Source organism: Protomyctophum bolini, assembly GCF_963924005.1.
Source record: "Protomyctophum bolini genome assembly, chromosome: 20".
NCBI classification, from domain to species: domain Eukaryota; kingdom Metazoa; phylum Chordata; class Actinopteri; order Myctophiformes; family Myctophidae; genus Protomyctophum; species Protomyctophum bolini.
This window is the reverse complement of record NC_137881.1, coordinates 14,006,932-14,026,979: the sequence shown is the minus strand read 5'-3', so window position 1 is coordinate 14,026,979 and position 20,048 is coordinate 14,006,932. Positions and strand designations below refer to the sequence as shown.

General features: G+C 41.3%; 1 protein-coding gene and 1 long non-coding RNA gene across 2 annotated transcripts; both read right to left on the bottom strand.

Annotated features, from left to right (window-relative positions):
- Positions 1-1,743: 1,743 nt before the first annotated feature.
- Positions 1,744-3,242, bottom strand: LOC308334932. The gene is made up of 4 exons (XR_013965941.1): positions 3,121-3,242; positions 2,933-3,012; positions 2,429-2,477; positions 1,744-1,895 (listed from the first exon to the last, which is right to left on the bottom strand). It is a non-coding gene; the product is annotated as an uncharacterized lncRNA (long non-coding RNA).
- A 5,065-nt stretch (positions 3,243-8,307) lies between these two features.
- Positions 8,308-18,597, bottom strand: LOC308335203 (solute carrier family 12 member 3-like; the record flags this gene model as incomplete). The annotated part of the gene is made up of 12 exons (XM_080792215.1): positions 8,308-8,374; positions 9,465-9,532; positions 10,505-10,599; positions 11,516-11,584; positions 12,702-12,781; positions 12,908-13,014; positions 13,125-13,259; positions 13,773-13,884; positions 14,178-14,277; positions 14,677-14,832; positions 14,966-15,067; positions 18,570-18,597. The coding sequence occupies 12 exons, from the start codon at positions 18,595-18,597 to the stop codon at positions 8,308-8,310; spliced, it is 1,119 nt and encodes a 372-aa protein (XP_080648341.1).
- Positions 18,598-20,048: the final 1,451 nt, after the last annotated feature.

Here is a 20,048-nt window from a genome sequence, read left to right as displayed (position 1 = left end):
ACCCCAAATTAGCTTTGCTGTGTGTGTGGGTGTGTGTCCTGTCACAACATACACATGCACTTACAGTAACGTTTAAGAATAGGGATTGACCGATTATCGGCAACGGACGATTATTGGCTTTTTACTATAAAGCCTATAAAAAAGCCCCAACCCTAAAGCGGTTCGTACTGTTGAGTTCCTCTCCGAAGTCCTCCAGCGTCTACCCAGATCTCCGTCCTCTGTCCTCCCATCCATCCATCCAGGCCCAGGTCCGAAGTCCTCCAGCGTCTACACAGATCTCCGTCCTCTGTCCTCCCATCCATCCAGGCCCAGGTCGGAAGTCCTCCAGCGTCTACCCAGATCTCCATCCTCTGTCCTCCCATCCATCCAGGCCCAGGTCCGAAGTCCTCCAGCGTCTACCCAGATCTCCGTCCTCTGTCCTCCCATCCATCCAGGCCCAGGTCCGAAGTCCTCCAGCGTCTACCCAGATCTCCGTCCTCCCATCCATCCATGGACAGACCTGCAGATCTCTAGAGGCTCCAGCTGCGTCTGCCATTTCCATCCCGAGAGAGAAAGAAGAAAGCATTAGCTCTACAAGCTCACAACACGTTGCAACGCGGTGTGAGCTTGTAGATCTGCTATTTTTGCTGAACACTCCCTCAGAATAGGGATGCTGGGGTTGAAGTGGTAGTGTCCTTAAGACTTTGATTAGCTTGGAAGGCTGACAGACATTCAACCACAGTGCCACTAGGAGGCATCAACACATGTACAGTCCTCAACATCTTTTGTCATTTTTTATTCAAGTGCTTCTAAAAGCAGATGAGATATTGACTCTCAAACTATTGTGCAGAGTCATTTAGATTTATCATAAAATATTTAAAACATTTGGATGACTGTAGTAAATGATGCCATTCTTCGTGCCATAACAGTACAAAAGCAGTTATCCATCCTCAGAAACAAGCCATAACTATTCCTACTCACAGCTCATCAGAGTCCTCTGAGGAAGCCCCCGGGGGGGGGAGCTTTGGAACGGATCTCTGTCCGGGAACATCAGCTCGTCTATCGATATCTCCATTCTAACAAAGAAAGAAAAGAAAAAAAAACACACCAAATTAGCTTTGCTCTGTGTGTGCATGTGTGTGTGTGTGTGCGTGTACCCTGTCCAGCAGTGGCGTTCCAGCGACGTCTACCCAGATCTCCGTCCTCCCATCCATCCATGGACAGACCTGCAGATCTCTAGAGGCTTCAGCTGCGTCTGCCATTTCCATCCTGAGAGAGAAAGAAGAAAGCATTAGCTCTACAAGCTCACAACACGTTGCAACGCGGTGTGAGCTTGTAGATCTGCTATTTTTTGCTGAACGCTCCCCCCAGAATAGGGATGCTGGGGTTTTAAGACTTTGATTAGCTTGGAAGGCTGACAGACATTCAACCACAGTGCCACTAGGAGGCATCAACACATGTACAGTCCTCAACATCTTTTGTCATTTTTTATTCAAGTGCTTCTAAAAGCAGATGAGATATTGACTCTCAAACTATTGTGCAGAGTCATTTAGATTTATCATAAAATATTTAAAACATTTGGATGACTGTAGTAAATGATGCCATTCTTCGTGCCATAACAGTACAAAAGCAGTTATCCATCCTCAGAAACAAGAAAGAACTATTCCTACTCACAGCTCATCAGAGTCCTCTGAGGAAGCCCCCGGGGGGGGGGGGGGGGGGGGGGCTTTGGAACGGATCTCTGTCCGGGAACATCAGCTCGTCTATCGATATCTCCATTCTAACAAAGAAAGAAAAGAAAAAAAACACACCAAATTAGCTTTGCTCTGTGTGTGCATGTGTGTGTGTGTGTGTGTGTGTGTGCGTGTACCCTGTCCAGCAGTGGCGTTCCAGCGACGTCTCCCACGATCTCCATCCTAACAAAGAAATAAAGATTGATTAGAGTGACCAAGAGCCAGATATATATTATATATATATATATATATATATATAGCCTAGTCCTACATCAAACTTTTATTTATAGAGAAATTTTAAAACAGAAGCTAAACATATCACTTGCAGTAATCAACGTTTAAAGGACCACTTCACCACTTTTCAACCTATCTTCATTATACTAGTCCTCACTAATAATGGCTACCATTTTTTTGGTGTCTCATAGGACTGTGGGCAGTTCAGAAACCCGTCCACCAGTGACATCATCGATAAGGATTCCAAGCTATTAGAAACGGCAGGCTTTCTAGTCCTGAAAAGTTGCAATGCAAAAATGGAAGCCATCGTTCTCACGATAATAAAAATCTAAACATTTTTGTAAATAAATATTGTTTAAAAAGAATCTGCCTAACGATGATGTCACTGGTGGATGAGTTTCTGAACAGCACAGTCCTCCTATGAGAAGCAGACTGAGTAGGATCTTTTTTTACTATAGAGTTCTTACTGTGCGGTTCCTCACCTGGCAGGCCCAGGTCCGAAGTCCTCCGGCATCTACCCAGATCTCCGGCCTAAGAAAGAAAGACAATATTTTGCAGCTTTTGTTGAGCTGCAAATTCAGAACCACTTAAACCCTCTATATATATATATATATATATATATATATATATATATATATATATATATATATATATGATAAAACAGACCTTTAAAGAGAGCATTTGGTATATGCTCCGATTTCACTCTACACAGATTGATTTGCCAAAAATAGCAGATCTACAACAAACATGTTGCAACGCGGTGTGAGCTTGTAGATCTGCTATTTTTGCTGAACGCTCCCCCCCAGAATAGGGATGCTGGGGTTGAAGTGGTTCAAAAGTGTCATTAAGACTTTGATTAGCTTGGAGAGCTGACAGACATTCAACCAGTGCCACTAAGAGGCATCATACTGCCATGCTATACTTCGTGCCATCACAGTACAAAAGCAGATATCCATCCTCAGAAACAAAGAAATATTCCTACTCACAGCTCATCAGAAGTTCGCAGAGGAAACCCCCGGGAGGGAAGCTTTGGAACGGATCTCTGTCCTTCCACGACGCATCCACCCTGACAAAGAAAGAACAAAAGATTAATTAAAGTGACCAAGAGACATTGTGTACTTTCACATCATACACAAAATGTATAGAGAACATTTAAAACAGAAGCTGACCATACCATTCCATGGACAGCGAGAACTGCAGATATCCACCTGTATGGGCGCCGGTTGAGCCTCGATCGCAGCATCTGGAAGGAAGACATGGTGGTTATAGTCTATGAATGGCTGAAGAGCTTTGCACATCACTCACTTGTTGCTGCCGCCAATAGGAATTTGTGATGTCTGTGTGGCGAAAATTTCTGTGTCTGTCCATTTTTATTTATTTTTAATAATACATACAATTTATATAGCACTTTTCAAGGTACCCAAAGTTGCTTCACAAAACAGAAGTAAAAACAAATTAGAAAATAAACTAGTTAAGGTTTAAAAACTAGAAATCATTTTTTGGCATGTTTGTGAAGCTTTTCGGTTCCACACCAGTAACGACCGAGGCAGCAGGGTGAGAAAGCTCAAGAATGGCGTCCCATAGGGGGTCAGTGCTGGCACTGAATGATGCTGTTCAACATCTACAAATCCACGACCTCCCTGCAACAACATCAAGTATGGCTATGCAGACAACCCGAGTACTGTGCCCCAGTCTGGAGCCGTAGCCCTCACGTCAAGAAGCTGGATGCAGCCCTCAACACCGGATGGGCCACCCCAAAACAAACAACTGCCTGCCCTCGCTGGAATCACTCCAACAGAGATCAGACGAGAAGCAGCCACGCTAGCCCTCACCGGGAAGGCACAGCTGAGTGAATCCCAGCCACCTCCTCCACAAGGTCGTCAGAGACACCACAGCACACGTGCATCAAGTCACGGTGCCCTTTGCCACAACACACACACACACACACACACACACACACACACACACACACGCATAAAGTCACGGTGCCCCTTTGCCACACAGGCCCAGGAAATGCTCCACACAACACCAGCTGACACCTCCAAGGCATCCTGGGTGAAGGCAAGACAGAGGGACCAGTGGAATACATTGAGGACCCCAAATATGTTCTTTGCCAGCACCGCCCCTGCAAGGAGTGGACAACCCTCAAAGCAGAAGTGACATCTCGGACAGTGCCCACTGTGAATGCGAGGATCCACTACGGACTGTGGAACGCAATAACCATCAGCCCCAAATACCGGCCACCGAATGGTGATCGTGGCTTAGGTGACCTAGACAATGACACATTGTACTGGCTTGCTGCAACAGAGCTGAAGTTCTATGGACATACGGCAGAAGATGTTTAAGAAACTTATTTTTTGTAATTTCTTCATTTTTTTCGGCAAACCTTTGTGGCATTTCATTTATGGAACATGTGGATGTTTCTTTATTTATTGGTGAAGTTTTAGTGCCACTTGTGGCATTCTTTGAAATGTATTGACACGTTTGATATATGTTTGTTAGGGATGTCCGATATTATCGGCCGATAAAGGCATTAAAATGAATAACCCTAACCCTTAATTTTACTTTATTTATTCTTTTACATTAAAAACATCTACAAGCTCACAATATGACACATGTGAGCTTGTAGATCTGCTATTTTCAAAATATTTTTATACATTTGAAAACTTGAGATGAGAGATTAGATAATTTTAGATGAGACATTTTGCATAATGAGTAATTATTAATAATTACTTTTGGTATTTTAAGTACATTTTATACCAAAACCTTTGTACCTTTACTCGAGTACATGTTGAATTGTAACGGAGTATTATATATTGCAGTATTGCCTACTTTTATTTAAGTAAAAAGTTTGAGTTATGTTTCCACCACTGGAAAAAGCCTGCATATAATATATATATATATATATATATATATATATATATATATATATATATATCGGTATCTATTGATATCGGCAATTAGGAGTTGGACAATATCCAACACTGACTGTCGGACATCCCTTGATTTGTGTGATTTTTGCGCAGCTTTTAGTGAGTTTGTGGCATTTTGTGAAGCTTTTGTTTGTTTGTTTTGTGAACGACCAAAGAGCACACCCAGTATGTATCACAAGGCTATTCCACCAGTCAGGTGTACTTATATCTACATCTCATAAGCGGCCATGAACTAAACACAACAGATATCACAATTTGACTTTGGCAGCAGCAAGAAACGACTGATATGCAAAGCTCTTCAGCCATGCTTCTCTCTATACAAACACTGATAATGTCCACATGGACATCTTAGCAGCCAGAATGGGGTGGTTCACACATAGGAGACCAGGTTCAGTGTTCCAGCAGCATCTACGGTCATCTCCATCTACATCTAGAAAGAAAGAAAGAAAGACATCAGAAGCTGACCATACCACTCACAGTAATAGAAACATTTTAAAAGGATCTCTGGCTAATAAGACAAATATTCCTTAACATTATACTTGCCATCTATAACTAAAATTGTAAAATATAAACCAGTTAAATATTTTATTTCTTTCATATAATCTTTTACTACATAGGAACTGTTCCCGTCGCAGGTTTATGATGTCCATGTGTGGTCCAGCGCTATGGAATGCACTTGCTAATAAAAAGTACTTAAAATATTGCTTTGATGCTTATATCAATTAAGCTGTTTTTGTATTAGCAAACACACGAACAGGCCTCTTTCATACTGGAGTAATTCATCCGCTTCATTTACAGACATCAGCAAAACGTGACGTGACGTCCGTATTTAGAATACAACAGCAGCGCTTATTTTCCAGATCCAAACTTAGCGTTGCACAAAGCTTGCTTAATAGCGACATCAATTCATTCCAATCCACATTAAATGTCGCGCTCTGCGCGTTCATTCATACGTATGGTATCGCTCATTTCATTAGCTTCAATAGCGTGACACATCCATTATGGTTAGATCCTTCCAATCGATCCAATTTCAATACTTGTGTCCGTATCAAGCCCGTCTGCAACCGTCTGCGGCGGCGCGACGCAGCGGACGGAGCCGGTGTGCGATAGGTTCATTGAAAATAATGGAGGCGGCTGTGTCTGCCGCGCGACGCAGCCGGTGTGTGGTGGGCTTCAGAGTAAAGATTTCAACTTGAATGTAGGGACAATATGCCTTTCTTTCTTTTATCACGAGAGATATACGGTTTAACAACGTGCTCACACTTTGGGACTTGGGCGTCTTGTTGTTTACTCACTTGTAGTTGTTTGTCGATGGTGATTGATGATGACTGCAACAGTTTGATTGTAGCTGCCCCTAGATTGATGAAAGAATGACAAGTTTGGGTGGTCTCGACGGGTGTGTTTATTGTTCCAACACCGTGAAAACTATAAGGATATAGAATAAATACAGTTACAATCGAATAATCTCATAGTTTCACTACTAAAATCTGTGGTTAATTATAAATACAGTGATACAAAACTCAAGTCATTTCAATTATAAGACAAGGAAAATGCACAATAACCAAAAGTACCACAACCAAACGAAAACCAAACAAATACAATCATGAATGATATACTCCAAATGGAAACTTGACAAATAAATAATCATGTATACCTCACTCCGCGTATCGAGGGTGCTAAAGGGCTGCATAAGCATAACCAACTTGAACCTCAGGGCACATCAACAGTCACCGATGGTCACATTTACACATAGTGTGACGGACAGGCACTGTAGACAATAGACAACTTCAGTCACTAAAAGTTCACTACAAATGCAAATGTCACAGGCTTTAACACTGCTTAATCAATAAGAGTACAAACATAATAAGAGTCACATAAACAGTCAAACATTTCATACCGTGTGGTCTGGTGCAAACACACACACACACACACACTGGTGCTCTCTCCCTCTGCTCACTCTGGAGTCTGTGAAATGAGTCTATTGGTCTGAGGTGAGTGTACCATCCTCTAATTAAGTAAGTCGTCATTAGCCACACGGCTAACTATATGAGTAATTCTTCCACATTACTATATTCATTAAAGGAATACAAGATATACAAACACTCAACTATTTCACAGGTCCAATTCATTTAGAGAACCTAACATAAACAAGACCAAACATAATACAGACAGGAACAAACACCCCTCCTCCTCTACAGTACTTGGCACCCTCCAATCTAGAGAGGAGTGCCAGCACTGCAGAGGGGAGACAGGTGACAGACATACCAACGCAACCTCAGTGTCAATAAATACAAATAAACATTTAAACTCTTTCAACCATTGAAAACCAAAAAATGTCATGTGTACAATATATATAAAACCGTTACTTCAAGTCCAGCTGTAACTGTGTGGTTTATTTGCAAGGTCCTTGATATTGTCTAAGGGCACGGGCTGCCCCGTGACAGATCCCATCTCTCACACCTTACAATTCTGGAAATTCCTGGAATAGTGGAATACAACAGGAAAAAAGGTTTCAGCACCACAGAGAGCGCTCTCCGCACTGACAAGGTGCAACGGTATGAAGCGGACAGACAGATGATCCACAAACAGCATTTTTGCAAGTTGGAACACTGAGGACTCCTTAGCAATCTCTTCTTTAAAACAGACCCTGATTGACAGGAGTTGAGTGGGAAAGTCATTTGCTAGGTCCCTGTTGTATAGTGGTCAGATAGACGTTTTGCCTTTTCATATAGCTCATCGTCGCCATGCATGCTGGAGGGTCATGGGGTGCAGAGCCTCAAACATGAGAGAGGTCTCACGCATACTAATAAATATTTGGAACAGCTGGTTGATTATGTCCAGATTGGCAGTGAAAATATTAACTCTGAAATAGCTTTCTGCATTGGATAGTCGCTCATCTTCACACAGCTCGTCAAAATGACGTTTCTTTCTTCTTACTCTTGTATTTTCTAAGGTATTCTGAGCCCCCCACTTGTCTGCAAGCGCCTGTGCTGTTGTCTTTGCCGGTAGAATTGCTACAATGCTGACCGTGCCAACAACCCGAAACCTCAGAACAAGCATTTCAATCCATGTTCTGTGTCTGTCTTGAGCACTGGACCAATTTGTATGGGTTGCGATTTCATTACATTTATGCAATGCATATTATTTAAAAAAAAAGAAAAGTTTAAACAAAAGAAACATCACAACATTTGATCAATTCATTTTAACCTGAAAATAATTCCAACATTTTTCTAAAGTTTTTCATGAATAAAATAAAATTCTAAATCAAATAATTTCCATAAATAGGCTATATTTTTTTTTTCAGTGGTGCAACCACTCCAAGGAACAGCTATGTGACGTTAACACGTTCACCTACCTATGTGGCCATGAGCACCAGTATGACTATGAGTACCAGTAGGGGTGCCAGAAACAGAGAGAGAGAGATAGTATTAGTGTTCTGTTGGTTGCATGTAGAGAGCACTGGGACAGTCACTACTCTGGGGCACTGGAAGGCTCCTGTGGGTATATATAAGATTCACCACACATTCAACATTCAAGAAGCTTTGTTTATGTTTGCAAAACTTTGCAAGCAACAATGGTCAAGTCTTACTGTGAGGCAAAAGCTGTCCCACGCTCCTCAAATGTCACGAACTGTCATTCTGCAACTGCAATTATTATACTGCATGGACTGTATTCTTCTTCTGTATTCTTCTTCAATAATTGTCATTTAGAAGACATTTTTTAAATGTCGACGTCGGGCCTTAAATCCTATTTTCAGGCCATGTCTACATTAGGAGTGACTGATGACACGGAAGGCAGAGTTGAGTGGCATGTTGATGTACACTGTACAGTATACAACAGTACTTTGCATATAGACAGTACAATTGTTTGCATATACTGTAAAATCTCCAATCTCTAGCAAACATTTCCATTTTCCATGGAAATGCACCTGGCCTAGCTCTGGTCCATAGCTCTAATGTGTTTCATTTAGAGCTATGTTACTCTCAACTTCCACCGCTCGCATGAATGCAGACCAGCACCAGCCTCTCTTTAGCGTAAATAAAAAGAACGTTTTTGCTACTCACCAAAACAAAGGCAGGTCGTGTCATTAGAAAGCCTACTTTCCTTAGTGGACGCACTCTGAGCCCCCCACCACACGTATAAACTGTACTTTTTGGCCAGAAAGGGATTTATTTTCACCAGAGGAAAAATATTCTCTATGAGGCAATTCTCTGGTGAATATCGGTAGAAGGCACAGTGGAGTAACAAAGTATTTTTGTTCCGGTGGAAACAAAATCCCCTTTTGGCCAAAAAGTACAGTTTATAATGGTGTTGAGAGTAACATAGCTCTAAATGAAATTCATTAGAGCTACCTATATCAGTTCTAGAGAGCCAGTACATATTTGTTTATTGGACTGTGTGGAGCCTATACAGAAGTGCGTGCGTGAGCGCGTACACACCCAGTTTTGCTTAATCTTATCCTTACATATACCTTTTAGCTGTAGTTTGTATACTTTATAATAAATGTACAGTATGTGAATTAGATTGTTTTTAATGATTCTGATTAGATACAGTAAGAATACAAGACCACTTTTATGATACTCACACTAGGACGAGAGCAGCTTGTTGTGAATTCCTCTGGATTAGTTCATTCAGCCTCACCTTCCTCTCAGACTGGACAAAGGCCAAAGGGTAGATATTTTTGTATTTAATTTTAGACAACAAAGTAGGCCTACTGAAGCAATACTGAAATTGGTCATGTTTGTTTTAAAGAACCCCCAAAACACCTTTCCCCCACAATATCTTCCCTGAACGTAGTGATCTGCAAGCTCACAAGTATTGTGTACTGTAAATACCTGAGTTTGTAGATCTGATATTTCAGTTGAATATTCTCCCAAGAATAGCAACACGAAGAAACCCTAATAATTTGCAAAGGAAATGGATATGACACTGACTTTGATCATTTACAGTTCTAGTTTTTAGTTTAAAGATGGGGTAAGTGATTCCCTTTGGTTAAAATAAGTGTTAAATAGTGGGCAAGGCAATTTAATCAGAATTGTTATAAAAGGCTGTCATTCCATGTATATCTAAATAACAATTTTGTATATATGATGTGATTGAAATGACACTTTATACTGATGCCTAACAAAAAAAAGTGTTAAATGGCTTATGATATAGTACTCAGTCGCATTGCTATAGACTAGTGTTTGTCAGTAACAGGAGTGTCGATCTCTCCAGCTTTTTATTAAACACATATTGTACTTGTAAATGGGATAACATTTTTATCCAATCGGGATAGAGAACTCAGACAGGATTCAGATTACTGTAAGCAAGTGAAATTGGAAGTGATGCCAGACAGAAATGAGCAGACAAAATTGGAACTGGAACAATGCTAAAATTAAGCTGACAAAATGGGTACTTTCTCCTGATTGGCATGATTGATGGCAGAAATGTTGCAACCCACCTGGAATGTACTTAGTGTTTATTAAAGAGCTGGATAGACTGGGGAACTGCTGTTACTGAACAAACACTCTAGCAATGTTTACTATTACAATACCTTTTAACATTTTCCTTTTGGTTTAACCCAAACAATCTCATTTTTTGTACATGGACATTATGTGGACACAGACAGTCAAACAGACACACCTTGAGTCTGAAGGCCTCCAGCTTCCAAGGACAACGTTGTCTCAGCTCTGGAACACCACTGTCTTCTTCATCCTGCAGTCTGAACAGAGCCATGTCTTCCTCAAACACCACACACACACACACACACAAAACACTTTACTGCATTTCTCCTCTGCTATGGACCCCTTTCACTGTGGCTGGTGAAAGGTTTTGGGCATGTCATAGGTGAACATTTTCAATACATTTCAGAAAAAATAAAAATCAAGACATTTCATAAATAGCAAAAAAAAAGGCAGATCTACAAGCTTGTAGATCTGAGCAGCTGTGTAGCCTGAAACCATCAGTATATAGGAAACGTCAACAATGGGCATACTTTTTGGCGTGAGGGGGTTTCTCGCTGTCCATCATTACATGATGAATGTCGGAACCTCTTTAGCAGTGAAATCATCCTGAAAATGAACATAAACGTCAGTTCATTTGAGTAAACCGGATTTTCTATGCACCAGGAAATACATTAACTTGTGTTCATTAACTGTAATATTGATCAATTCAGAGGGTCACAAGAACCGTTCAGGGTGAGTGTCCCTGTAGAAACCTAAATTGAATGTTGGCCTAGAGGCCAAGGACAAACCTTTGACCTGCATTTTTCACATCTGCCTTTTATAGTGCCACCAGGAGGCCGACTTTTGTAAAACACATGTATTGTCATTACTCCTCCGGATTTTGTCCAAAAATCCAGCAAATCGTTACACAGTATCTCTATAGTCATCTGTCCGATATTTCATATTCCATCGTACATTGGCTTTCAAAGTTTGCAGGATTGGCCCGTTTTGAACAAAAAGCCTCTAAACATGAACACAGCGTGCAATTTATGTGCAATCTTTCGCACACTTTCCTACTAGGCTGAGGAATATATCCCACCCTTTTGACATTGGCCTGTTATAGCGCCACCAATAGGTGGATTTTTGAAAAACACATTTTTGGAACAAAATGCCTCAAATCATCTAATTAGCATCAAAGGCGTAAGCTCACCTGAGCTCCTGTCAGGGGAACAGTGGTCCTTGTGTTCTGCAGGCTCATCAGGCTCAAAGGCCTGGTTCACTGGAGAGCACATCAAACATTACACTGATGACATTCCTGCTTTTATTCAACTGTAGATAGTGGTATATCTACAGTATTGTCTATACAGTATGTACAGTATGTATGTAAAATCTAAAATCATCCTGATAGTGGAGTAGAAGTAAAAGTATAAGTATTGAAAATTAGAAATACTCTAGTAACATAAAACATACCTCGCCATAAATGTACTTAAGTACACGTACTTAGTTAGATACAGTGCTAAGAAAAACAAGTGCTACAAAGTAAATGCAATAGCAGACATCAAAGCATCTGTCTATATAACTTATATGGACAAGCAAACAGTGTGTAGTGTCTGTGGACAAGACAACAACATTAAATCTGAATATCTGTCTGCCCGAAAGGCCGTCATCAACCACCTTCATTTGGGTTCTGATTTGAATGAAATGTATACGGCTTCAGTAACACAGCAGCCTGAACAAGTTCACATCATTTGCCTAGCTGCCTGAGTTATACAACCTCACACGTTGCGTGCTTGTAGGTCAGCTCATTTCGGTGTGCGACACCTGTGTGCAGCTGAATATAAATCAGGCTTAAGTTCGAGGACAATGGTCAATATGTCATTGTCTCCCAGTTGATGTGCAAATAATGCACCCCGTATCTTGTTCTACATTTGATCTATTGGATAACAACAGGATCTGTCAATCTGTCATCATCAATTAAGCACTTGTACTTATGCTTTGAGAGTGTAGTCTACTCATAATATACAGTAGCCTACTTGTAGGCATAGCAATTAGTGATGAATCAATGTTATATTTTGTCATGTACACTTGACTATAGATTATTATGACATAAACAGAAGGCTTAGGATTTTAACCTTTTTGGAATGTTACTTCAATTAGCTCAAGATTGTTGAATTGCTGATGAACTGAAACCAGTCAAGTCGTAGTGACGCCAATAGTGAGATGTATGCAAGTGAATGGGGTTTAAAGTCATACTGTATGACTGAAAATAGCACAAAGGCCTTAGAAAACCTTTCTATATTCAGAGTAAAATATGATTGAGAGTATATGACACTGTACAACACCGGCAACAGGATATTCACACACGTATGAGGAGTGAGGACATAGGGGGTTCTTGCCTTTGCAGTCAAACTGCTCAGAGATATCCAGTCCGTCCATCATCCTCAGCAGACACAGACAGTTGGAGTCAAATGTATCACTGCAGAAAGAACAATTAAACTCATGCAGTCACAAACTAGAGTCACTAAACAAAATAGCAATTAGCTTGTGGTTGTTTATTGTTTTTTGTTGTATTAATAACTGTATCTAATATCTGTGTACTCACTATATAGTCTTGATGTAGTCATCCAGGCTCTCAGGAGAACATTCTCTCCAGTTGGTCTTAAAGCCCAGAACCAGAGTGTTGGGCCTCAGCTTTCCAAGACCAGAAGCCTATAGTATAGAAGAAAGAACAAATGACAGAATTGAATTTTAGACATTGCACACCTTATCATATAGAGCACAGTACAGATATAATGACCTCTCTTCTTACTGGGGTATACCTGAAGCAAATGTCGAGCTTGGCTCCCGAGACAGTCGCTAGCAAAGGGTGCATAAAACGAGCGCACCTTCCTCTTGTTTAACCATTTCACCAAACTGTCTGCTGTGTGCTGGAGGATAGTCTGTCCTCCCTGGTCCTAAACGAGTGAAGGAGGAGCAGGGACACATCATTCAACAGAGATTTCTTCGTTCAGGATTATTTCTACAGACTTTTTCCTAGGATGGCATTCAGAAAGGAGGGCTCATTTTGTTTCACTCAAAGTCTGGCATTTGTGCACGGTTTAATAACAATCCAGGTGCCCACGTCAAGTAGCAAATGAGCTTGCATGTCAATGGGCGCACCGTCTGAGTAGGCGATGGAATTGCTTATCACTTACAAATCGAGCACTCCCTTCCCCGTCTTAGACATTCAGAGCTATGTGTTTGCATGCCATCCAAAGAAAAACAATACAGTGCAGTGAGTTTTATGGTTCAACTAAATAATCAAGTAAGAAACAACACAAGAAACAACCATCTTGTGGACATAGGCACTTGTACCAGCGGCAAAACAACCATACATTTGTTTGGTCCACCACCATTTTTGAACAATATTTCAAATTGAATTTCTTTATGTTTTTCAAGAGAGACAGAGACTGTCTGTCGTGTCTGACCATGAGAATGTGTCCACAGATCATCAGGCTTATGTTCTTGGTGAAGGAGCCAACAAAGTCCACCAGGGCCGGGCGTTGGTTTGGGGGCCCAGTTAAAACCAGGCACTGGGGTCTGGAAGGGGTCCACAGACATAATAGAGAAAAACATATAGTTTGAAACTGGTAGATTGTATGAAAAAACAAACTATGTCAGTGTCAGTGAGAAGAATCATCAACAGAATATGACAGTTCTAGAATTCTAACTTCTAGGTACCGTAATATAAAGAAGACACAGTGGCAGTTGTGTTTCAAGGTATACATTATAACAACACTGAACACTGTCTGAGCTCTCTGAGCGGCCTACTAAATGCCACAGGATGCCCGTTAAATACTGTAACGTGACATGTTGTTCTTGTGGGCCCTCACCTGAAGTTCTTGACGTGATCCTCCACCCCTGAGAGTGAGACGGAATACAACAAAGCCATGTTGTATGTACCCGCCTGGACTGACGTACCCCAGTTCACCTCTGTGGGGTCAAACACAAGAAGAGAGAGGGGGGGAAGGGGGGGGGGTGAGAACAATGAGAACGCAACAGTGAGAACAAGGGAGTTTTGGATTCGGAAGGTTCCCGGGTCAATGGCCGGATCTTCAAGTGTTCTTGAGCAAGACACTTGACAGGATGGTGCCTCGCCTAGTTTCTGCCCCGTCAGTCTGTGAATGTGTGCGACTGGGTGATGTAAAGCACTTAGGAGAATGGGTCTATATAAATGGATAATTTACCATTCATAGAGATTGACAATAGACCCTAGCTAGGCCTAGAATAAAGACATCAAAGATGTGTGGGTCACAACTTGACAACATCTAACGGAATGTCGGAATCAACTATTTACATCAACCAATTAAAGTAGGGTCATCGGTGACTCACTGGGTTTGTTGTAGGTGACAAATCCAAGCAGAAAGAAGATGATGCAGAAGGTTGTTAGAGCTGCCCACCATTTCAACAGGAACATCAATACAACTGAGATCACAGCACCAAACAGAGCGCTCCATTTACTGTAGTATTGAAATGACGGTCTCCAGCCTATAGGGGGCGACAGGAGGCAAAGACAACACTAGACTTGAGGCTCTGGTGTGATTTCAAAGCCGTCTTGACCAAGGGAGACACAGAGGTCACACAGCCAAACAAACATGATATTTTTTTCTTTCTGACTCACCAGGAGAGTTGGTGATTGATGCATGAAAGCAGCTAAAGTTTATGAGTGCATATGAACAGAGGAAGAAGTTTAAGATGAGAGTGGTGATGGCATCCAGCTCAGCTGTATAAGAACAACATAAGAGAGACATTAGGTACACATTAGGCCAAGAAAAACAATTGGCATATACAACCTCACATTTAAACGGTTTCCCTTGAATGACATTCCAATATCTATTGACATTTTAAATTAAACTTTGTTCACTTCACTTCTAAGTTTACTTTACTTCTTCTGGTCTACTTTGCTTTCTTCCTTGTGCACAGAGCTCTCTCTCTCTCTCTCTCTCTCTCTCTCTCAGTGATCTGCACAGTGCACTCTCCTTCAGTGTAATGAGACTTCTGCCCTCTCTCACTCACAAACAGGTGTAACCAACAAGCTTAATTATCAGAACACAGATGCAACCAAGACACATAATTGAGAACCCTCAACACAAATACACTGCAAATCTAAACTTGCTACAATATATCCTGGAATTGATGATAGATGTGATAGATGTGCTTTCTCACCAGCTAATCACACACACATGTTCTGGTCTTGCCCCAAGTTGGTACATTATTGGACTAAAATATTTGAGATCTTGTCTGATATATTTGAAGTTCGTTTGGAGCCGTCACCCCAGATCGCTATTTTTGGGGTACCATCAGATTTTGAACTTCTAACCCAGACTAATATGGTAGCATTTGCCTCGCTGATAGCAAGACGTAGAATATTGTTGGGGTGGAAATCCCCAACTCCCCCTTAGCTATGTGGCTTAAGGATATTATGGGATTTTTAAAATTGGAAACAATTAGAGGTTCAACAGGAAGGTTATTTTCTAGCTGGCAACCATTCATTACCTACTTTGAGAATCTGAGGGTACTTCCGACAGACTATAATTGAACCAATACTGTGTGTTTTTTTGCTTCCTCATAACGATAGAACTCTGTATAGAGGGGGCTGTATGACAACGTTCCGATTCAACACAATATTTTCCAACATAACTTGTTACTCTTTTGAACTCAAATAACCCAACTCATAATTGTATTTGTTTTGTTTTATTTTAGTTTATTTTTTGTTATTTATATTGTTTTTGTTATCTGTGCTTAAATTATTATTTTTGTTTCCTACTGTTCATATTATATGTCAAATATACATGGTTGTTTTTTGTATGTCTGTACTCAATTGTTATTTTTTATATTGTTTAATAATGACGATAACTGTGGGGGGAGGGATGGGGGGAGGGAGAAAAAAAATGGAATGTTCAAACTGTACTACACTGTTGAAAACTACTACCAATAAACATATATTAAAAAATAAAAATTAAGTTGCCCATGCACCCCTGGCCTAGCCTGTAGGAATACAATGGAACCAAAAACTATAAATTCTACAGTCTGTAGTCAGTCATTGAGATTAGAAAGGAACCAACTGGCCTCATGTTGACTTGGCAAGCCTACAATAAATACTGTACAAATACATAGCAAATGAGTACATACAAATGAGTTACAGGGAGATTAAATTTTCATATGCAAATATGTTGCTCGGAAAAGATATGCGGAATGAAGTTTAAAGGTAGGCTAGCCTACAGGTTAACCATTGTGTGAGGCAGAGCCACATGAGAACACGACATTGTTTTATGATGGAAGGTAAGGATTCTATGCCATTAAAACATAGTAATATACTGTAGACTTACAGTAGTAACTATGCAATATACGTTAAATGTTGAGATTTCCATTCTGTTCACTTACATCGATGTACAATTGATGAGTTGCACTTTCATGCGAAAGTTCACTTTAGAGTATCTGCCAAATGATTACATGGGTAGATATATTTACATGTGGGTATATTCATTTGTTTTTATTTGGTTCAATGGCTGCATCTTTATGCATTGCATTTGATGTGTTATATGAGCCATTGTGGATTTCTCTTATTTAGTTATTTTTTATTGTAAAAACACAGTAGGGCTGGCCTCGATTAGTCGAATAGTCGACTATTATCGATCAAGGGAGTCTGATTCTACTGACAATCTCTTAGTCGTATAAGGACATTTTTAGACTGAGAGACATTTTCAGATTCGACTATATAAATTCTTGGACGGGGACAGGCCAAAAACACAGTAAGCCTATACTGTAAATAAGCAGTTCAATCATTCAGATAGAATTGGACAGCAGGAAAAGACAGCAAAACAGTCGTCAATAAAAATGCCTTCTCTATGTGAATTCAACAGCAATGAAATACCTTGTTGGCCTACTCCTGCTGGTCTCAGGTCAGTATCTTCCTTTGGTTGGTCGGGCAACCGTTTACATTGTGACATTTTGTATAAATTTGTCGTTATATAATAATAATGTCCATAACTGTACTATAGTTAATACAGTCCATTTAATTGTGTTGCTTGTATGTCTATCTTGCTTGTTGAAAACAGGGATCAGTGGTGAACCGAGTGGAAACAGAATTCGTCAGTATCATTTTGTTAAAGAGAAAATGAACTGGACTGATGCCCAGTGCTACTGCAGAGAAAATTTTGACAACCTGGCCACAGTTGCAGATGACGAAGACAATTGTTATATTAGACAGATGAAGGATATAAAGGATAGGGCATGGATCTGGATAGGTTTACATAGACATGATGACAGTCAGAAAGGTTGGTACTGGTCTGATGGAAGTGATTTCAATTGGGACAATTGGGCTATAAATGAGCCGAGTTCTGTAGAAGAGAAATGTGTAGAAGCAAATTTCGACAAGGAAGGACAGTGGAATGACAACAGTTGTATGGACTTGGACCGTCCATTTCTGTGCCAGAATAAGACTGGTAGGTTCCAGCGACATTACATTGTGTATTACATTTATATTGTTATCCGCAACTTGGACACTCAAGCATGAAGGAAGCATGAGTTAAGTCAGTTGCTCTCCCCAGGTTGGCGGAGGGTGTGTAGAGCCCAGGATCACATTAGATGATTGACACAGGGGTGAAAAATGGGTTACAAAATCGTGGGATAAAAAATATATATAAAAAAAAAAGACAACTCACGAATAGATAACCAATATTTATTATAGAATGAGTATACAAGTGTGCATATGATATTTGACTTGGCGTTCGGCTCTGCTGCATTTTCTCCCTGCTCGGCGCAATTAAACACCATCATCAACATTAAGAGCAGGGAGATAGATATACAATAAAACCCCCATGGGAGCATAAATAACATAAACATCACATAACAACCAGGAACCATATGCAGAGGAAGGCAGGAAGAGCATACAGTCTAGTGATCTTAAGTAGCCCGCCCAATTGGTCGGGCTAATTGGACTGCCACATCAGCGAATGACGTGCACTTGCACACACCTATACACCCACATAGAAATTCAGCATGTTAACCCCTTGAGTATAGTATGCGCCTTTGAGCACGGCATGAACTCCCTCGAGTATGTCTGACTGAACTCCGCAGGCTACGTATCATTTATTTTCTTATTGGTAGTCTGTCATATGTCCACTGACCAAAAACGTATAACATTTTCAAGTATTGACATGACTCACAAATTACAATAAGCAAATATATTCCTTAAATGTCTTGCGATGCTCTCATGAACGCACAATGGCCCAGTTTCCCAAAGGACACCATGGTGTTAGAGGTATGTTGTTGCACATGCTCAGTTGCCCTCTAGGCCGCACATGAAGCCTGTGAACATAGACATTCCGTGCATAGATGTGCCACGCAATGGTATACCTGGTATGGTATAGGCCTCAGGCCTGGTATGGTAGGCCTCAGGTCTACCATTCTGAAATTTAATTTAATAATATTTGGACTGCTGGACAGCTGACAGTAGGCTCTCTTCACTTTTTTAATCGAATTTAATTTCTTTGATGCTGAAGTAGGCCTTAATTTCAAAGTTTTTATATTTAAATGAGATGAAGAAAGTCACCACTAATTTCTCTGCGAATGGTTTAAATACTGCCACATGTCTACAGGTGTGTGTAGACTAAAGAGGCTTTAGGGAAACAGGTTTGTGTATTCATGCAGGAGGCCTTACGTGCGCAATGAGGACAGGTATGGTCTAGGACAGGTTGTGTATTTCTATGTTGCTGTGTTTGACAGTGTTTCTCAAAAAAGGACATAGTGTTTGATTGGCTGTCATGCAGCCAATTAGGCCGCACACAGGCTTCATGTGCAGCCTAGAGGGCATCTGAGCATGTGCAACACCATACCTCTTGTGTAAAGCCCAACACACACCGGGTGCGCAGCAACGCCTGAAAAATAGAACAGTATCGGAGCGTCAGGCGAGGCGTGAATGCGCGTCGCACGCCGCCGGTGTGGGATAGGTTCATTGAAAATAACGGAGGCGGCTGTTTTGACGCGTGGCGTTCGCAGACGGTGTGTGGTGGGCTTAAGAGGTGTCCTTTGGGAAACCGGGCCAATGTGTGTGTGTGTGTGTGTGTGTGTGTGCGTTTGTGCGTGCGTGCGTGCGTGCGTGCGTGCGCGTGTGTGTGTGTGTCCTTCTGTCTTCTACAGTTGACTGTCCACCATTAGTCCTGGTCAATGAAAACAAGACCTGGGCAGAGGCAGTCAACTACTGCAGGGAACACCACTTTGAGCTGGTCTCGATCAACGATGACGATGAGAACATGCTGAGGTGTGTGCAGAAGGAAGCCCAAAATGCAACCACTGCTAGTGTGTGGCTGGGCCTGCACTACACCTGCACTCTGGACTTCTGGTACTGGCTCAGTGGCCTCTCCTACAGCTGCAGTGAATTCGGGCTCCTGAATGCTGAGCCCCCGAGGGAGTGTGGGACGAGTGCAGCGATGGACAAACAATGTCCCTATGATTGGTCCCCCGTGAACACCAGGGAGACACTCAACTTCATCTGCGAGAGTGGCGGTGAGTAAATATGGTTCAAGTGGTTCAACTGATTTTTATGCTATATTAACTGCTATTGCTGGGGACCCCCTGGAACCCCCTTAAGGACCCCTGGAGGTCCCCTTACCCCACGTTGAGAAGCACTGGCCTGTGTGAAATGAAAGCACAGACAGACAGACAGACAGACAGACAGACATACAGTGTATCACTCTAGCAGG